This window comes from Caretta caretta, chromosome 14 (genome assembly GCF_965140235.1).
Source record: "Caretta caretta isolate rCarCar2 chromosome 14, rCarCar1.hap1, whole genome shotgun sequence".
Taxonomy (NCBI): domain Eukaryota; kingdom Metazoa; phylum Chordata; order Testudines; family Cheloniidae; genus Caretta; species Caretta caretta.
Window position 1 is genome coordinate 14,256,342 of NC_134219.1, and position 19,703 is coordinate 14,276,044.

The 19,703-nt window shown below is 52.2% G+C and overlaps 2 protein-coding genes across 5 annotated transcripts in view; both read left to right on the forward strand.

The window, feature by feature from the left end:
- The window catches only part of NHERF1 (NHERF family PDZ scaffold protein 1), a 33,932-nt gene extending 25,972 nt beyond the window's left edge, over window positions 1–7,960 (forward strand). Inside the window, exons 4-6 of the mRNA XM_048817904.2 lie at window positions 3,685–3,725; window positions 6,052–6,150; window positions 6,755–7,960. Of these exons, the coding sequence (XP_048673861.1) occupies window positions 3,685–3,725; window positions 6,052–6,150; window positions 6,755–6,922 (308 nt within the window). The 3' untranslated portion in view covers window positions 6,923–7,960. The remainder of the gene's footprint in view (window positions 1–3,684; window positions 3,726–6,051; window positions 6,151–6,754) is intronic.
- Window positions 7,961–13,842: 5,882 nt separating this feature from the next.
- LOC125621747 (polycystin-1) overlaps window positions 13,843–19,703 on the forward strand; it is a 62,074-nt gene continuing 56,213 nt past the window's right edge. For 2 of the 4 annotated variants that reach the window (XR_007352576.2, XR_007352577.2), the window contains exons 1-3: window positions 14,814–15,902; window positions 19,005–19,076; window positions 19,460–19,531. Coding sequence is in view for 2 of the 4 variants with exons in the window: in XM_048818979.2 (XP_048674936.2) it covers window positions 15,406–15,902; window positions 19,005–19,076; window positions 19,460–19,531 (641 nt within the window). In the remaining 2 variants the exon portion in view is untranslated. Of the gene's footprint in view, window positions 13,956–14,813; window positions 15,903–19,004; window positions 19,077–19,459; window positions 19,532–19,703 lie in introns of those variants that run through there. The other 2 variants (XM_048818979.2, XM_048818980.2) reach the window with 2 other exon arrangements.

Here is a 19,703-nt window from a genome sequence, read left to right on the forward strand (position 1 = left end):
TCCACAGCACGTAATTAGTTTCCAAGGTGTGCTCTGGTTCACCAGCTCCTCTTGCTTGCCAGTTCCATGGGAAGCTGGGAAGAAAAGTCGCCAAGACTTAACCCTGAAGGAACATGACATAGCTTGCACCGGTGTCACGCAGCCAAATCAAAGACTTTCTGCCTGCAAAGCTGGAAGCTACCTTGCAAGCCAAAGGCCTTTCTGGTTTCCTTGGCATCTTACATGCCAGCAGGGAACAATCTGGCACTGTTGGCCTGGTTCCCTTGCACTCGGTCACCCCACGCCCTGACTGTGCAGGCGTCTGTCTGAGGTTATGGGAATTTTATAGCTGAAATGGTTAAACTTTGACAGGGTTTATGAGAGGAGGGGCCTGATTTTTTTTTCTCCCTCCCCTCGGATCAGAGTGCAGGCCATGTCAAGAGCAGGACTGGCCTCTCTAGCTCATGGTCCGTGCCCTCCCATTATCCCGGAGACAAGTGGAACAGACTCCTCTCTGAAGATTTACGTTGGACTTGGTGCTCCAGTAACTGTACCAAAAAAAGTAATTCTACCGCTGGGGAGGCTTAAGGGCCCAGCTGTCCCTGCCACAAGCCACCTCTTCTAGAACAGATGAGAGTCTTGGCTTGAACCCCTTGGCTGCATGAGAGCTAGGGAGTCTGCAAGAAGGGCCTCAGCATCTGGCAAAACTAATAGTCACCAAACAAAATAGCAGCCCAGTGTTAAGTGGGCCCTGGTGACTGGCCTAAAGAATCCTTGTTCCAATAGTTGGATTTCCTCTAGCAGCTCGGAACCCTAGGATGCTAAACGAGTGGAAGCTGGCCAGACTGAGAGGCAGGAGGGTTAACACTGCAGCACTTCCAATGGCCGGAGTAGGCCCAGGTTAGGCAATTCTGTTCCCCCCTCGGTCTGCCAGCAACTGGCAGCGGAGAGCTGGGTTTTGCTGGGTGCTAGCTGCTTGGTTAGGGGCAGAAAACTCTTGCTGAGGGTCTGAGCTCATGTTCTGGAGAACTAGATTCTTTTGGGGGTGTGGGGAGGGACTGCAGCAGAAAATCCAGCACTTCGCCACCAGACTCTGAAGATCTGGGTCCAGTGTGGCTCAAAAACCCCTAAGCAAACAAGCGATTCTGGGGGGGGTTGTTCAGCTTGAAATATGCCCCCCGATATATTTACTCTCCAAATCCAAACCCGGCCTCTGAGGCAGGATAAATCTTGCTTAGTAGCAGAGAAGAACTGCATGGCCAGTGGCGCTAGGGGGTCCACAACAGTGGAATCCGGTGCTTGGCTCTGAGGGAAAAGGTCAGTTTGCTGAGCAGATGTTGACATGAGTTTAATGAGCCAGCTGGAAATCTCAGGAGCTAGACACAGGTGTCTGCCATTTATACCTCTGAGCTTCCACCACCCCTGTGGGCTGAGCCTCTGCTGGCACGTGGGGGGTCTCACTTCAAGCCCTTGCTCTGCTGGAGGGGAGGAAGTGAATGGCACCTCCTAGGTCACACTTGCTGTGACTCTTTTTATGTGCTTCCTCGGGGTGGGGGGGGAGGGAGAGCAGGAAGCTCTCTGGAATCTCTTAATTAATCCTGTTAACCTCCTTCTTCCCCACCAAAATAGCCTGGCCCTCCAGGTGGGTGCATACCGAGATGTTCTAAGTAGCCCCTCAGAATAGCATCGCCTGGGTTCAGCTTGGGTTCCGTGCCTTGCCTGGGGAGCCTTGAGATTCTTGATGGGGCTGATGTGAGGGAGGTTAGGGGAGTGGTGCTTTCTGTGGCATCGGATCTCTTTAAAGCTGGGGGGTGGGCTGGGCTAGGCTAGGTTGGCTTGAAGAAACTCCCCTCCTCCACTCTCTCTGCCTCCATCCTGGTGTCTGGCTGCAGGGGGTTATGTCCTATCTTCTCTTGCTCTAGGAGTTTCCCATGAGCTTTCCTGCCACTGAGTTCTTCATGCAATGACACTTTGACGGGGCCTGCTGTCCAGTGGCTTGAGCAGGGGCCAGGGCTACTGGGTTCTGTTCCTGGGTCTGCCACTATCTTGTTGCATGGCCTTGGGAAAGTCACTTTACCTCGGCACTGTAGCTTATCCACCAGCGAAGTGGGTCTCGTAAGTGTGTTACAAAGTGCTGAGATGGAAGATGCCTACGGGGCACACATCTGGGTCTACATCAGCAGCCACCTCCTTGGGTTCGTTGCACTGGTCGCTTGTCCCCAGTAACATAGACTCGAGACCTATCCCTGCAGTGGAGGCTCTGGCCATATGGGACTGCGAGGATGTGGTTTCCCTGTTGTCAGTGTGTCTGCAGCCTGTAGCTGAGCATTGGGCTCAGCCATTGTTTAGCGTGTGTTTGAGAAGATCGGTTTTAACCCCCTGCGCCTGCACTGGACTAGGCAGAAACAAGTCCTTGTCTTCACTGCACAAAAGGTGTTTGGGAGGGGAGGTCACAACAAGATCATTGACATGTGGTGACTATCCTGCTGCAAAATCCTAGTGGGGACAAGGCACCGGAGTCCTTGCCACGAGGTCGTGAGGTGAGGTCAACGCTCTGCCCCCTGCCAATAGTTCACCTCCCCTCACTGCATCGCAGTGAGAACTGCAGAACCTCGTCTCCACTAGGGTTTCCCGGCATTCATTATCCTGCGGTAAAAACACTCCTGTTTTTGGCAGGGAAGACGCAGCAGGTCCAGGGTGCAGTGGCAGATAGAGGGGCTGGATCTTCTCCATGGTAAACAGCAGCTTTGTCCATGGCTGGAGGAGTGGGGGGAGGGGATAAGCAGTCCCGTGGATGTTGGCTCTTTGGTTGCCTAGCAATCTAGCTTTGGGGGCTTTCTCACTGCTTTTCTCCCTGGGAAACTGAACTTCCCATAGTAAATGGGAGAGGAGACACCGCAGGAGGCATGAGCCAGCCTATTTACTCCAGGCAGAAAGAGCTGAGTGCCCAGGGCGCACAGGGAGGAATGAAAGGTCTGCCCTCCGCCCACGGGGGGTTCTACTTTAAGCAGTGGCTGGTGCTTTAAGATTCTGGGGTGTCTTCAGAGGTGCTTTTTTGTCTTGCGTCCTCCTGGTCTGTGGCAGTTCTGTTGAACCATTTCCAGCTTCACTTGAGAGGGGTGAATTTGCTCCCACCTGGTAGTGGCAAGTCTCGCTCAGTTTGAGAGCTGGGAACCTTCAGCTGGCATTAGTGGTGAATATGAGCTGGTTTTCCTCCATGCGCCCTGTCCCCCCCCCTCCCCCCCAGGGCTAACCTCCAATCACAACAGGAGTTGCTCTCTCAAGCCAGCAGTAAGGAAGTGAACGGCCATTGGATCTTTCTGGGTAACTGGGAGTGGCACGCTGGGCAGCTGCTGATCTGGCAGCTGCAGTGGCATTCCCTTTTGGATGCCCCTCCACCCCAAAGGGGTAATTTTATGGGGAGTTATGTGGGTCTGACGACTCTGCCTGTACAAAGGCAGTCTCCGTGCCAGCCAAACGAAAGCATTGTCTACAGGATGGGACAGCCTGCCTTCCCCCTAGCTCTGAGCCTTTGCGGTGCAGTGCCTAGGCAGAGCTGGGAGGCCACTGGATAAGCAGCCCCATGTCTACAATGATGCCAGGATCCCAGTGCATGGATGTAAGGCCGAGCAAAGGCAGTGGCTGCTGGTTAAGAGAGGATTTTGCAGGCTCTTTGTAACTACATGTCTGTGTCTTCTCCCCCAGGTCCCTTGCCAGAGCCAGTTGCCAACGGCGAAGTAGAGAAGGTAAAGATCTTGCCAAGTCTCAGCTTTTATAGATGGCATCTAAATGCCACGTTTGCTGCCTGCTGCAGTGACAGCACAGGATATGTGCCCCCCTCCTCCCCGTCGCTCTGCCCCACCCCGAAGCTGAGTGGCTCCTGGAGCCTGTCACATTCCCAGCTTGCGTTCCAGGGCAGTGCTGACCTTTGCAAAAGAAGGGAGAACTGACTCCTTCAGTGTCGGCCACCGAACACATTAAGACGGGCCCATCTCTGCCTAGCTCCACCCCTTCCCGGGGAAGAGAATGGCCCTTTCTTTAGGAAGGGGCTGGACTCCAAAGGCCTCGTTACTTCCAGTCTGGTTTGGAAAAACAAAACCTCATTAACCGTGGTGTAGAAAGGAAGGCATCCACTCGTTAGGGCTTGCCGGGAAATCTTAATATACATCAGGGAAAGGAGGGAGATGAGACGAGACAGGCTGCTGTTTCAGACTAGGGCAAAATGTCATGGGTGAGGAATAGGCAAATCTTGCCACTGGGATTGCTCCATCGGGCTTCCTGGTGGTGCCAGTGGGTGGAGACAGCCTGGATATTGGAGAGGGGCCAGGGATCAAGGACGGATTCCTCTACCTGGATCCTTATCCGAGTCTAGATGAGCTGTTTCATGTAGATGTAGAAGCTGGGGCAGAAAGAGACAGAACATAGGAGTCCCACGGCTGTTATGATGGGAACATCGGCACCGGTGCAGAGTTGTCTGGGAAGTAGCGGGACTGCAGCTTTTCTCCCTCCCCGCACCCTTCCCATGGCTGCATCTGTGGCTTGACAACCTTACTGGGCTTTCTTCTGGTGCACTCCCTGCCCTAAAGAACCTCCAAGTGTTCTCTGCACCCACACTCACCTGGACCTTGTTTGCCTGGGGCCTGGCCTACACACCGCGTTTGGACCTGTTTGTTTGTTAGGGCTGGGACTTTCCTACCGACGTAGTTACAGCGGCACGACTCTTAGTATGGACACAGTTAGACTAGGATAAAAGTGCAGAATGGGCAGGAACAAGCTAGAACTATGAAATCACAGTAGAAGTGTGTCCACACTGGGGCGCTATGCCCCTTGAACTACGCAGCTTTCAAGAAGGGTGTGTAGGAGTAGCTCTCCAGTGCAGAGAATGGATCTCGTACCCTTGGGGCACGAAGCAACAATGCTTAACCCTAGCCCTGGAGCTGCGATGTGACCAGTCCTTCTGGATGGCGGGGAAAGGGTCTCCACGTGCCCTTTCTCCCCCCCGGCCTATACCATGCTAAGGCCAGAGGCAGAGGCAGCTCAGCTGCTGTGTTCAATCCTGTCCAGCTCCAAACAGGAAGCACTGAAGCCTGTCCAGAAGATGCTTATTAATCTGCAGCCTGTGCTCGGAAGAAGGATTTCCCAGACCCCCCCCACTTACTGGTCCTGCTGAGGGAGGAGCTAATTGGAATCAACGGCACTCCGCTCTGCAGGGAGTCACACAGACCTTCTGGACATAAGAGATGTTTGCATCTCCCTCCCCAGGAAAGCGCTTGGTTCCCTGCAATCCATGGTGGGGCCCTGAGCCTTCCTGGAGAGAATCTCGCTTTTAGTGAGATTCCAGTCCAGGCGAGCGATGTTAAGGGGAGTTCTGGCGTTTGGGCTAATCCTGCCTTGGTGTTTCAATCTGCCTTACCTTCTGGCTCCTGCTAAATGGTGCTGAGCAGCTGTCAGCCCCTCTGGTCCCCTGAGGAATGGAAAGCTGAGGGGGGTGGAGTACAAGTTCTGGAAGTAGGGCTCCTCCGCCATAGAAATCTCTAGGGCTCTGACGTATCATTCAGGGCAAGTGCCTCAATCTCTTAGAGAAGCAGGAGAGCTGGCGGAATCTGCAGATGATATTTGGGGCTCCGCATTAAAAATTACCAACTAATCTGCCTCTACGCTGCCCAACACACCCACCCTTGGGTGCCCCCGGCTCCTGCAGATCCACCCAGGGCCCTGCCTGTGTAAAGCACCCCCAGCACAGCGTACCTCTGAATCTACTGGCCATTGACTGGTTCACAGAAGTTGTTCTCTTCCTGAATAAGGTAGATCACTAGATGTTTTTCGTGCACAGGCTGTTTCAAGAGGGTAGTATTTGGAACTGGCCCTGCCATCCGCTGGCAGGCATTACGAAACCTTCCTCTCAATGTGACTTCAGTGTGAGTTTCCCTCTCCTATAGGAGATCCACTGCACAGAGGAGAGAGGTGGTAGGAATGGCTGGGGAAAAGGTGGGAGTGTGCCAACTGCATGGCCTACCCCTCTGGCTGGCAGGGGGGACAGCTCAGGGTCTCACTTGGTTTTGTTTCTTTCAGGAGGACAGCAGAGAGCAGCGTCCAGAGTCTGTGTCTGAAAGTCCATTGAGCCCCGGGCCAATGGCTGTGTCCCCCTCTTTTAAAGAGATCCACAATGAGGTATGGCAGGGTGCCTGCTCGGCAGGGCTTTGGGTTGCACCTGGGGGGCGGCTGCCTGATTTGAAGCAGAAGCGAGGAGCGGGCTAGGATTTACCTCCTTGGCTGGCGGGGTGGGATGAAGTTGGGGAGCTGCTTCCTGGTGCGTGGGAAGAGACCTTTGCCTCGGAGACTCATCACTTCTCCTTGATGGAACAGCAGGAACCCTCTTATGTAGCAATGGGCTCATTCCCTTCTCTGACCAGGCCTGGCAAAGCATCACCTGTGACAGAGAACAGCCTTGCACAAAAAGCTCAGTCTCTTTTTAGGCTCTTAAATAAAAATGGCCTGATTTCCAAAGGGGCGGAGTGCGGGCCACTCCCCTTGAAAACAGGAGAGCGGCACGTATGCAGCACCTCTCTGGATCAGGCGGCTCCTCCTTAGACACCGGGGGCTATTCAGAAGGTAACTGTAGGCAATCCGGTGTGCCAATGGTGGCTTAATGAAATAGCCTGGCAAGGGGAGAAGACCCAGGATCGTGAGGGATAGAGGCAGACCATCTGCTCCAGTGTGTGAGATCACGGTGGGATGCTCAAATACTCACTGTGCCTGTCGGTCACCTTTGCAGTCTGACTCTCAAGAGAAGGAGGAGGAGCAGAACTCCACGCCTGATCCACTCCTGGACCTAAACGTTCCCCTATCTGTGGCCAAGGAACGCGCGCACCAGAAGCGCACCAGCAAGAGGGCGCCGCAGATGGACTGGAGCAAGAAAAATGAACTGTTCAGCAATCTCTGAAAGCCCCCCGGCAGAGGAGAGGAGAGGTAGCAACCTCTCCAGCGTCTGCCCCAAATCTCCACCAGCATCTCGCTTTCTCCCCAGTCTCCAGTTTCGCTAGGGAGCGGAGTCCTTTCCCCTACACTTGGATTGCACAGTTTGGTTTTGTCTACTGTAATCTAAAGGAAAAAAAGCACAATGGCTCCTTTTGCAAGTTTCCAGAGCAGTGTTAACATTCAGAGGATGACGAGATGTTTGTGTCTCAATAGCTTAGGGTTCATGTGTGGTAAGGGGTTGGACCATTCCACGGGCCCAAATCAAACCCCTATGTGTTTGCAGTGGGCATTGTGAAGCACCTTTCATTCTCACTGGCTTTTTACTGAAAGCTTAAATCCATGTAAATGCAGGGAAGACATTCAGCAATGACGTGGGATTTTGAGTGCCTGACTTGAGACCCCTTAAAGGGGCCTAATTCGATGGTCAGTTCTTAAAGCAGCTTGGATACATTTTCAGGTGTCTCCAGCTGAGCACCCAAAATCACTGGACATATCTGAATATCTCAGCCTTAGGCTTCAGTGTATTTTAAGCTCCAGTTTGGCCAAGAACCAAACAACATTCCTTCCAAGAGTTACTATTTGTTTAGGGTTTTTTGTTATTTTTTTACCTCTGACCTGGGGCTTCCGTCCACAGTGATCCACCCCGCATCAAATCCCCTGGTCTGAAGGTACCCAGTGGGCACTGCCGTTGAATCAGTTTAACCGAGCACTTGTGTGAATGCTGTGAAACCCGTGTCCTGAACACGCCTCACAGAACCATTTGTCCCAAGCCCACTGGAAGTGAACTTTCAAAGGATCTAGCTCCCTAGAGTAGCTGAGAAGGGCTTCCCTTGCCATGTTATACCCATGGGATTTGTTCCTGCAGAGGAGGGGTGTTTGGAGCAAAGCACAATGACCGATAACTGCAAGCGGGAATCTCCTTCGATGTCTGGTTACTCCTGGAGACCAAACCGATCAGGGTTTTGAATACTGAAATGTGTAACATAAAGGGTTTTAAATAGACTGTCTGTTTTCTGAAATGAGATGTTTCCAATCACGCTGATTTTTAAGGGGGGGAGGATTTATTCTTTGGCAGTTTTTCCCTGTGGATGTTTTGTTTTCCGTGTTTGCAGTTGAGGTATTATTGTACTGTCAAGCTCAAGAGAAATGCTCTTTACCGGGGGAAAAAAAAAACCCTCCTGACTTTGTGTGTTCATTGGATGGCTAAATCCTTCTAAAGCTGGCCGCCTGCGGGCTCTGAGCAATCTCCTGATTATGCACCTCGGCTGCACTATGGAGAGAGACCTGATCATGTAACTGCCCATGGCTCCTTGCTGCGAACGTGTTTCAGCACCTCCACCTAGCTGCCTTTGTCCTGGAACAATCATCTCAACTGCCCTGACATGCTGCCCCACTGCGCTAGTGCATTGTGGGGGGAAAAGTCTGGGCAGCACCCCTGTGCTGGCTCAGCTTGTGGTGCAATGCATTTTGGGATAGCCGCCTGCCCGGAGGTGGGACTGGCTTACCCGGTTTGGCAGGCACAGGTGAGCAGGCCTCCTCTCTCGACAGAAGGGGCAGTGTTAAAACTCTGCCACAGCCCGGCCCCTGAATGTGTACCCACCCATGTTCAGTGGGAGCAGCGGTCAGCCGTGTACGAGCTCATAACACTATAGTGTAGATGGGACCCTGGGGCAGGGGGAATTGCACTTCAGGAAATGTCTGCTAGTGGGGTTTGTGTGGCTAAAGTACTGCCCTGTGCAGTAGTCCTGCTTGGGGTAGGGGTAAAGGCCAGCAGCCCTACCCTGCCCCTTATTTTCAGAGTAAGAATAATTGCCTCGGGTGTGGCTCTCATTAAACACCTCCCTCCATTGGCGCATGGGAAATTCCAAGCCTGCTGAAACTGGTGGTTTAAAGGTTTCCGGTGCATTTGGATGGTGGCGCTTTGCAATGTAGTGATGCATTCTGGGCCAACTGGCCTGCTTCTGGAGCCCAGTGAGGGGCGGGGAGGGAGAAGAGAGGGATCATCTGTGGGTTAATGTCTCTGGATTATTAAAATGCTCTAATCCCTGCTGCTCGGGTCGGTGGGAGGAGGTGCCCGTAAGACTGCCGTGTGTACCAGCTGTAATCTGCTAGGGCTGTTGCTGGAAAGGATTCCCAGGGTAGGGTCACAGCAAGCCTGAGGGACTGTCTTATCTCAGTGTTTACTGACCTGATTAGAGGGCAGCAGCCTGTAAACTCTCTGGGAAAATAAACCAGCTGCTCTGCAGTCCATCACCATTTCACAAGACCATGCACATTCCAAAACAATCCCAAGTGGCCCAGGCTGGTAAACATGGGGGTTGCTTCATCCGAGCCTCTCTCAAGTGGCAAAGGGGAAGGGGTTAAGAGATGAACACGGGACTGCTCCGGGGCTGGTGTGGGGTGAGCTTGGAGCAGGCTGTCACTGATTTCCCTCCCCTCTGGTAAGGAGGGGGTGGGGGAGTGTTTGGGTGAATTCCAGGACTTGACCTAGCAAATTGCTAAGGTGTGTGCTCCTGACCTACACCAGAGCATTCAGGTAAGCAAGGAGCTGGCCGTGGAGAAGAGGAGCCTGAGATGGGACTGGGAAAGGATCAAGAGAGGAGGAAGCATGGAAGGAAGGTCTAATCCATACATCAGACGCACCCATGGCGATGTAACAGCGTTTGGTGTGCAGGTGCAGACCAGAGGCTGGGAAGAAGGGCAGGGGAAAACAAATGCATGAGGGCCTCCTTAAGGAGCAGCAGTTGCTGGAGGGGATCATGTTGTAGGCAGGTAGGGTATGCAGATTTCTAAGGGTGGGGGTGACTTGTTTCCACTCCCAGATGTGTATGAGATGGGCCTGTTTTGGGCTTGTTGATGAGCAATGGCACTTAGATTCTAAAGGAGGAGAACTACAGTAAGCAAGAGGAAGGTGATAGCTGCAGAACAGTGATGCCTAATAGCGAAGGCAATAGCGGGTAAACTTAAAGGACTGACGCACTAGCAAGTGCTCTGTCCCTTCTTGTGTGGCTTGGTCTCATAGCCTCCTACTGCTACCAGTGAATGGAGTTGCTGCTTTAGCTCCTGGCAAGAGGCCATGTCCTTGGGCTGAAGATTCTGGGCTCCATCCCTGGTGGAGGCGATTTGTTTGGAAGCCAAGTCAATGCCTCCTGACTGGGAGAATAAGGTTGAAATAAAGGGGAGAGCTGGACAGATGAGTAGAGCTGTGATCAGCGGGTTCCACCCCTGCCCCGGATTCTAGCCGGACAAGGGTTTGGCCTGTGTCATAACGCCATCTCTACTAAACCAGAGAGCCGCCTCTGTAGAAGATGATCTGTTATAGAAACTTTACTCTGACTCCGGTGCCTGTCTCCGTGGCGTAATGACTTTACTAGGAAAGCTGAACTAGCGCCGTGTTACCAACCAGCTCCCTGGGGGCAATAACCTGGAGTCTGTACTCTGTGAACAGTGAGACGTCCCTGAGAGGCTTGTAGCGGAGGAAATAGGCCTTGGAGGGGGAGATGTCCAGTGCAGTGCTTGCAGAGCCTGGCTGCGGGCACAGATTGTTCCGTGGCTGCCACCTTGTGGCTTGAGCTTAGCAGTGAAATCAGCACTATTTATATGTGTGTACAATGCTGGGTAGCTTAAGTGGGTTAAACAGATAAGTCCTTAGCCTGCAGAATGTACAGCTGAAGGACGTGGGTGAGTACAATGCGAAACAAACCCAGACGGCTGTCTGGTCATAACTGCAATATCTCACGTGGCAGGACTAGTTTTCTAAAGCCCTAGAAACTTTCCAGGGCTCAACTACAGTAGAGCCTCAGAGCTACGGTTAACCACACCCCTCATTTGGAACTGGAAGTATGCAATCAGGTAGCAGCAGAGACCAAAACAAAAAAAGCAAGCAAATGCAATACAGTACTGTGTTATATACTATTAAAAATAAAGGGAAAGTTTTTTTTTAAAAAGTGATAGTTTCATTTAAATTAAGATGGTTAATCTTTTTATTTTTTAATTTCATTTAAATTAAGATTTTTTTCTTCTGCATCGTAAAGTTTCAAGCTGCATTAACTCAATGGTCAGTTGTAAACGTTTGTTCAGAGTTACGAACAACCTCCGTTCCCAAGGTGCTGGCGACGCTGAGGTCCTACTGTACAATGATGATTGCTCTCCCTCAGCTTGGTGGTGGAACCCTACAAAGCAGGATCCCCTCCATCCCCTTTCGCTGAGTTCTAATGTGTCTGCCGGCTGGTCGGCTGTCAGCGGACCTCACGCCCAGCTGTTCAAGGAATTGGGGGTGTTCTCTAAATGGGCTGCTGCTCCTGCCCACGTTGAGAACTCCACCTTTTCACTGTGCTTCAGACACAAAATGGTGGACTTTCACTTGATGCACCTGTGGTGAAAAATACCCAAGTGTCAAAAAGTCTGTTGCTTGATTAAGAACCTATTTCCCCCGCCCCCCCCAACAGAAAAAATGACATGTCCAGTAGTGCTTCAGCTGAGAACTTAATGGAGAATTTCCTGACTCATGTTTTGTTTTTCACACCAATCTTCATTCTGCCCACTGGGCCATGTGGGTGTGAAGACATCTGTCTTGTCCCTTGTCTTTCCGACCCATTGGTGAAATTGTGTAGAGAACCCCTATCTTCCCCTCCCTCACACACCAACTATATGGGCCACTAGTAGCTAAATTCCATGTGATTTGAGTAAATATGTTATTGTCCAGTGGACCGCAGCTAATGAAATCACCTATTGTGGTGCAGGTGTGTTAGAGGGTGCAGTGTTAAAGATGGCGTTGGAACGTAACCGTGGAAAAATGTCTTGACTCTCAGCTGCCCGTTAGATTGTCCCCTGGTGGATGGTTGGTAAATTTGCAATGTCCTGGGCTGGGGGAAATCGGCTGCAGATGGTTTGATAAGTGGGAGGGCCAGAGCCCTTGTTAGGGGAGGAGTCTGTCATCCAACAGTAGTTGGAGCTTTCAGAGGACTCAGGAGGAAGGTGGGTGAGCATCTCTGCTTCATGCTTTTGGCCCAGATCTGCAGATTTAGCTAGTCTTCCAAAAGCATCGGTGCATACTTTTAAAATGCACATGTTACATTTAAGTGGGTGGGTGAACAAAGCTTATTAAGGTGAAGGAAACCCGACAGTCGGAGAGGAAGCCAAAGCAGGGTGTTGTTTCTAGCCAGAGCTTTACAAACCCTTAACTGACAGTGGCAGTGTCCTAGAATATCCGGGTTGGAAGGGACCTCAGGAGGTCATCTAGTCCAACCTCCTGCTCAGAGCAGGACCAATCCCCAACTAAATCATCCCAGCCAAGGCTTTGTCAAGCCTGACCTTAAAAACTTCTAAGGAAGGAAATTCCACCACCTCCCTAGGTAACACATTCCAGTGTTTCACCACCCTTCTAGTGAAAAAGTTTTTCCTAATATCCAACCTAAATGTCCCGAAAGCAAAAACAGACCAACAAAGGTGCAATTAGAGCTAGTTTACAACCCTGGGCAAAAATCCTTTCCTGCCTTAAAATGACTGGCCCTTTTCTGAGGAGCTACCTCTGGGGCATTGAGCAGGGCTGAGGGGGGCTAGGATAGAGAGAGGGCTATATACGAACATGACTGAGGTGGAGAAAGTGAATAAGTGTCATTTACCCCTTCATGTAACACATGAACCAGGGGTCACCCAGTGAAATCAATAGGTAGCAGTTTTAAACTAAAAGGAAGCATTTCTTCATCCAGCACACGGTCAACCTGTGGAACTCATTGCCAGGGATCTTGTGTATAAGGGGTGGGGGCAGAGACACTTGAATGTCCATGTTCATTAACATTTGATGGAAAAACAGGGCAAAAATTCCATGGACATACCATTCTTCACCCTATTCTGACTTGAGGCTTCTCTACAGCTTTAGCCTAGCTGAGTGCCAGGGAAATGAAATACTCCTGGTGTGGTAATGGCAGCAGGGGGTTATTTCAATAACCTTCCAGGGAGCAGCTGGGGAAGAGGAGCAAGTGTGTGATGCAAGCAAACAACCAAAGTAATCTGCAAGGCAGAATACATGCCTCCCTTTGAGCCATTTGGGGAATCCAGACAAATAATGGAAACGCTTTAGAAATCAGGAACACCCTGCAATCATGTCATTGATCAGAAGTGGGGCGTGCTTGTAATAATAGTGGGGCTCGACAGGTCTTCATTCTGTCCATAAATTCTAATGAATTGAACTGAGAAGCAGGCTCAGACATCCACACCTTCCTGAGCTAGGCCCTGCAGTCCACAGCTGTCTGCCCTTTCCTCCCCTGCAATACCCCTGCCCTCACACCCACAGATCCAGGGCTGTAATTTTAGGCTGCCTCATGGAGGGTTCTGCTGGCATTTGAACCCAGGACCTCAGGCAAGAGCCATGCCACAGCTGCCGCGCAGCCCAGCTCCATGGATCCAGCGGCCCAGCTCCAGGGATGATGGATTTCCTCCTGAGTCTGGATCTTTTATCTGTCCCCAGAGGCTGCTTGCAAGCAGCACTCCCAAAGATCCCAGGGGTGAAGACCACTGCTGTGACAATGGACAAGAACAAGGGCCTGCTGGTTAAATGAGTGTTGTTCTCCGTTAAGGTGCCACCAGGTTGGAAATAGAGGCACGGATGACTGGGGGCATCCACAAATAAACAGCAGCCCTGGGAGAAAAGCCTATTTTGTTGTGTAGAAGCTTTGCAGAAGGTCAGGTCACGGCTGCATAGGGCAATACCATCCCCCCTGGAAAATGACTGAGCTAGTGACCAGTGGAAGCGGATTCTGCGGAGGGCAGGTAGCTGTTGCTCAAGACCTCGGATTTCACAGATCATATTTCCATACACGGAGCAAATCTCTCCATTCAGATCTGCTCTCCAAACCTGCCGACTTCGGCACTCTTCTGCTCACTAGGCATTTGGGGAATTATTTATTTACTCACTACAGCTGAAGGCTTAGAGGGAAGATTTCTCTCGTCACTATTGCTGGTGAGGTAGCAGGAAGGAGCTGGTGGACAAAGCACATGTGAGTTTCTCAGGGGCCCCTGCTCTGTGCATGGGGTGGGGGGGAATAGAGAGAGAAATCAGCCAGCGGTTGTGTTTAGAGAACTCTTGGCCCCAGACACTGCACTGAATTGCTGCTGAGCTCCAGGGTGGAAACAAAGGGCACAATAGCAACACCACCTTGAGGAATCCCAAACTGTTCCCAGGGCCAGCTGCAAATGCCAGAGCCACCAGATCAGCTCCCTTGACCCACCTCAACCAGGAGACACCAGGATGGTTTTTTTTAACTCTTTTGAGGCCGCCTTTCCAGTGTATGGCAACTTCCCCGGTAGGCACACAATGCTCTCTGGATGGAGATCATGCTAGTGGGGGAGCGTGGACGACAGGAGCAAGGAAGGTGGGGGGAAGGTGCTACTGGGTCGAGAGAATCTTGAGGCGGTTGACAAGGGTCCTGGGTGTCTCAGGTGGAGGAAGCACAGGAGAAGATGGAGGGTTTCAGGCAGGTGCCATAGGACTGAGGATATGGTGAACGGGGTTAGGGATATGCAACAGAACCTCCCTAGTTCATATGCGTGACTGGGCAAATCCCTGGGGAATTGATACGTTTTGCAAATTAGTGAGTAAGCAAACAAACACGATAGCAAATCATCTGTGTTGACGCACTCTTTTTGTTTTGACAACCGCTGTTCCGTTTTGTTTCTTCCTGCTGGGTCTGCCAAGCTCACTCGCTGCCATACTGCAAGGTTTTCTTGCAAGAAGGAGCAAGGTGTCGGTAACAGGAGGCAGGAGCCATTGCCTGCCTCTGCTGTTACAAAAAATCTCTGCAGTGGTGAAGTGGGGTGAGAGGGCTGGGGGCGGGGGCAGCTTATGGATCAGAGAAGTAAGTGAGATTTATGTAGGAAGTGCCAGTGGCTAGGCAGCAAGTGCTCACTGCCTGAGGCATTTCACGCTGCTCATAATTGTCTCCGCACCGCCTGTTTGCTGTGTCTTGCTTTATTATTGAATGATTAACTCCCTATGAAAGGGATTTTTTGTGAGCGTACATCACCCGGCATCAAGGGCCTGGATCGCTCAGCACTACCATGATACGAGGTGCCACCATGGTCTGTAATGAACTAGTCACAGTAGTGCTGCCCGCCTACAAATTCATATATATATTTGTCTCAACTCCGATTCCCCCTTCTTTGTTATTTCTAACACCTCAGGTTACCAAGGCTGAGAGGAACATGCATTTCCTGTCGCCCCCCTTTTTTCCTTTTTCTCTAGAGTCTGAAAAATCAAACTAGTCAGGATCACTTCTGTTTTTTAGCCAGTTTCTCTCCTGAGCTCTGGGCTGCAATGTAAATGCAGCAGAAGGGGGTTGGTTTGTTTTCCTGGTGCTGTCACTTTAATGCCAGCGCTGTACAGTTGGACCTGTTTGCAAGGGGAGAATCAACAGCTTTTCTTTAACAACTGGCCTCTCAGGGCTGGTCATGGAGGCCAAAGCGCTCTGCCCTTCCTGGGCAAAGCAGGTGCGTCAGTCTGCCTGTGGGGGTGCCTGCAGTTCCACTGCTCTCCTCTGTGGGGCGCTGTTGCTATGCAGCCTTGGCACTGGGTCCAAAGCTGAGGGGGCCCCAGCAGTAAAACCAGCAATGATGGGGCTGAAGGCAGCACCTCCAAAGCAATGGGGTGCTGGACGGTGCAGGACAGATTCAGGGACAGGCAATGACAGGGGTTTAGCCTACAACAAGGAAGGGGCAAGGACCCAGGCCTCAGACGGGGCAGGAGTGGAGGGGCTTGGAGGTGGGAAGAGGATGTCCACAGCAGCCGGAGCCAGGTGCAGCAGGGGGAGCGAAGAGAGCCCAGCGCTGGAAGAAGCCACTCCGTGCCTAGCCAGCTGTGTCTGCACTTCCCTGGCAGTGAACTGTTCTCGCTCGGGGCTGGCAGAGGTTCCTCCGGGAGAGCCCTGCTCCTGGAGAGTGACCATTCTGTGAGTACCTCATGGCTGCCTGGAAAGGGTGCCGCTTTTGGAGGGGTTGTGTCTCCAGCCTGTGCTCTTGGGAGGGGAGGAACCGCCCACGCAGGGAGAGGGCTGCAGTGTGTTTACAGGTGCTCTGCAGTGCTGGCCCCAGGAGGCAGCGGAGCGCCTGTCCTGGGGGAGGCTGCTTTGATGGAATGTTAATGAAATCCCAGGGTGCTGCCCAGCTGATCCTGGGGGCCTGCCAAGGAATGTGCACTCCTCCTCTGGCTCCCTTCGGCCTTTGAACTCTGGGGAAAGGGCCTGCAGGATCTCAGGGAGACAGCAGTGCTTTAAGAAAAGGAGTACTTGTGGCACCTTAGAGACTAACCAATTTATTTGAGCATAAGCTGTCATGATGCATCCGATGAAGTGAGCTGTAGCTCACGAAAGCTTTTGCTCAAATAAATTGGTTAGTCTCTAAGGTGCCACAAGTCCTCCTTTTCTTTTTGTGAATACAGACTAACACGGCTGTTACTCTGAAAGCAGTGCTTTAGACACCTCTCCTGACGCTCCCCCACCCCCACCCCAGGCAGATGCTGCATTCTCAGACCCCTCTCAGAGGCAGTCAGGGAATTACTGCATTGCACAAAGAATCCCAGGTGCCTGCACCAGGATGTCAGCCCTTGACCCAAGGATGCCCTCCCAGGCACTGGGGCCTAGTGGTTAGAACATGGGACTGGGACTTGGGAAACCTGGTTTGTAGGCCCATCCCTTCTACTGATTCAGTGACCTTGAGCAAATCACAACTCCTGTGTGCCTCAGCTCCCATAGCTGTAAAACAGGAATAATAATGCGTCACCCACCCTTATAAAGTACGGGAGATTGCTGGGAGGAACATGCTGTATAAGTACACAGTGTTAATCTTTAGTGATTATTCTTTAATGGCAGCTGTGCTCGTCTGAGCTGCTAGAGTAGGATAAAGTGACGGCAGCGTCCCAAGGACATTGCACCCACATTCACGATACCAGTTTAAAGCGAGCCAGATGACCGGCGTCCACACGTGCAGGTTGGCAACCGTGTTGATTTCGATCACAGTTCTCATTGCATGCTCTCTGGAGGGCAAGGGCTCTGCAGTAAGCTGGTTTCGTTAACATTGTTGCAAATGAAACTGCTTTCCGGATCAATTTAGTTTTTCAGCAGACAGGCCCAAGTCAGCGTCTCTGAATGGCTCGCTCAGTTCCCCATCCTGAGAGACCTTGCCCTCATTGATGCATATTAGATGGCAAACAAACCTCAAAGGCAGGGTAATTTCAGGGGAAGGATGGTCCTTAATTTAAAGCAGGGAGTATAGCCTAGTCTGAGCCCCAAACTGCTGGACAAGAGATCTGGGTTCTATTCTTGACTCAGCCACTGTCTCGCTTCAGGCATGCCACTTAACTGTGCTGTGCCTCAGTTTCCCTGAATGTTATATAGCTCCCCAGGAGGGGTTGTGAGCCTTCCGTAACATGTCCTGATACACAGGTGCTACAGAAGCCTGGAGCCTTTCTTTATTTCTTACCAGGGTCTGGCACTTCCTGCCTCCAGTGGCTGAAGGGAAGGGAGGGGTTGGTTTAGAAAAGGGCTACCATTGAGAAAGGTATGGGCCTCTGGGGGGCCCTGTCAGAAGAGATGGTTCTGTGGCAAGCCTCCCTAAGGAGCTCCAGCCAATGGCCCTCCAGACGCATTGGCACCTCAGGCTGTGTCAACGTGGCTGGATGAAACCCATAAATCAATATTTATCTCCTCGTTCCCATCAATCACCATGGTAATGAGGCCTGATCACCCACAGTTTGCAGGCACAAAGCTGTCTCCTGGGACAACAGAACAGGCTGTTCGTATCCCTACTGACTGCAGTAGACGGGGGGCTGGTCACTTGGGCAGCCCTGGTTACCATCACCCTGAAGATGGTGGCTGGGCAGGCCTGCAATGCCTTGGCATGGAGATGGTCCTGCCAGAGGGTTCCTCCTCACCCAGTCGAGTTGGCCTTACCTCACCGAATGACCTTCTAACGTGAGCTCCCCTCTTGCCTCAAGGGGTTTCCCATTAAAACTCCCTCCAGTGCAGCCTATAACCAAGGGGGGGGGGGGCATCCAAAACCCTAGATCCAAGTGCCCCCAAAGTGCAGGATGGGGGGATTTGATGTCTGAAGCCAGATTGCAAAGAGCTCCTCCTTATAACGGGCCAGACCAACAGCTCAGATCTTCCCCCCTGGACTAGGGTCTGTTGGAGACCCAGGTCTGAATATTGCGAGTCTGCATGCTCCAGTACGAGCCCAATAACATGCTGGCACAGACCCCTGCCTCCTCCCAGTGGAACCTGATTGGTTCCACTGCAGGGACCCCCAGAGAGAGCGACCCTGGAGGGCCCTTTTGCAGCCACTGCAAGTACCTGAGGCCTGATGATTGAAGGGTGAGGAGCTTTAATTTCCCCCCAGTGTAACCATGGCTTCTCCCCACCCCCCACATTCTCCTTGTGGATTCTGAGGGAAGAGTCTCCCAGCAGCAGGGGGCGGATGTTTGCTGCAAAGGAATGTTGACTTTATTAAAACATCGCTATGCTGCGATAAGCAACCCTCACCCCTTGCTGCCCCTGCCCAACATACCAGTGAGGAACCTGGCAGAGCCTGAGATCTCACGGCAGAAGCACTTAGACAGTGGCTTCTTGGGGAAACATGCATGGAGGATAGTTAAGCACATTCCTGAGGTTCCCTTCATGGGGTGGCTTCTGGATTGGATTAAAACGCAGGCTCAGAGTCCTGGAGAACCTAGAGCAGGCGTCCCAACCCCCTCGTGTCCATGTGGTAGTTGCTGAGAACCCAGGGCAGGTTTTTCAATCCCCAGTCAGAAAATGGAGGCACAGTCAAATTAAACGACCTGCCCAAGGCCTCATGGCAAGTCAGTGGCAGAGCAGTGATCAGGTTCCCCCAGCCTCCCAACCCCCCATCTGGCACTTAAGCTATTAGAGCGTGTAGCCTCTTGGGTGAGGGGCATGTGGTTCGGGGTTTCCCTGTGAACGTTTCGTACAGCCAGTCGTCGCTATGGAGCAGTGCGAGGGCCTACGCTGGGTGCAAATAACTCTTTGCTTTCAATGCAGGGACCTGTCCCACAACCACCTGAGCAAAGTCCGAGCAGAGGAGCTTGCTGGATACCCCAGCCTCCAGGTGCTGTAAGTAACTCCCTAGCCAGAGGCCCAACCCCTTCCCCTTTGGCTTGCATCACTCAGTTCACAGTCTGATTTTTGGTGGCAAGAAAGGGCCACTGGCAATGTTCTCAGCCAGAGGCTCGACAGCCCACGAGGCTGATGCTACCAGCATCTGCAGCTGGGCATGGGGGAGCCCCTCCTAAAGCTTGCTGGCTGTGGTGCGGGTGACAGTATCCAGGAGCCATGCTTCTTTTGAGCTCTGCAGCAGCCCATTGCCCGTTGCGTGCTAGCCCCGAGCTTTCCAGCACCATCCCCCAGCGGCAGCTGCTCCCTCCTGAGGGTGAATCTGGGTCCAGAGCTGTCTCTCCTTCCTCACCCGGGTCTCCTCTCTGGTCTCTCCTTGGCAGGGATTTGAGCTATAACTGTATCCACACCATAGAGGAAGGAGCCTTCCGCCACCTGGGCAGACTGCAGTCGCTGTACGGTGATGTGCCTTCCCTCAGACCTCTCTCTACCTGTCTCTGTTTCTTCTGTCACCCTGCCTTGGGTGCATTTGTTCCTGTCCCTCCTCTCTCCATCCCTGTATCCCTCTGACCCCCCCCCCCATTTTGGTATCATGAGCTTATTTCTCCCATTTTGGGAGTGGGGCTC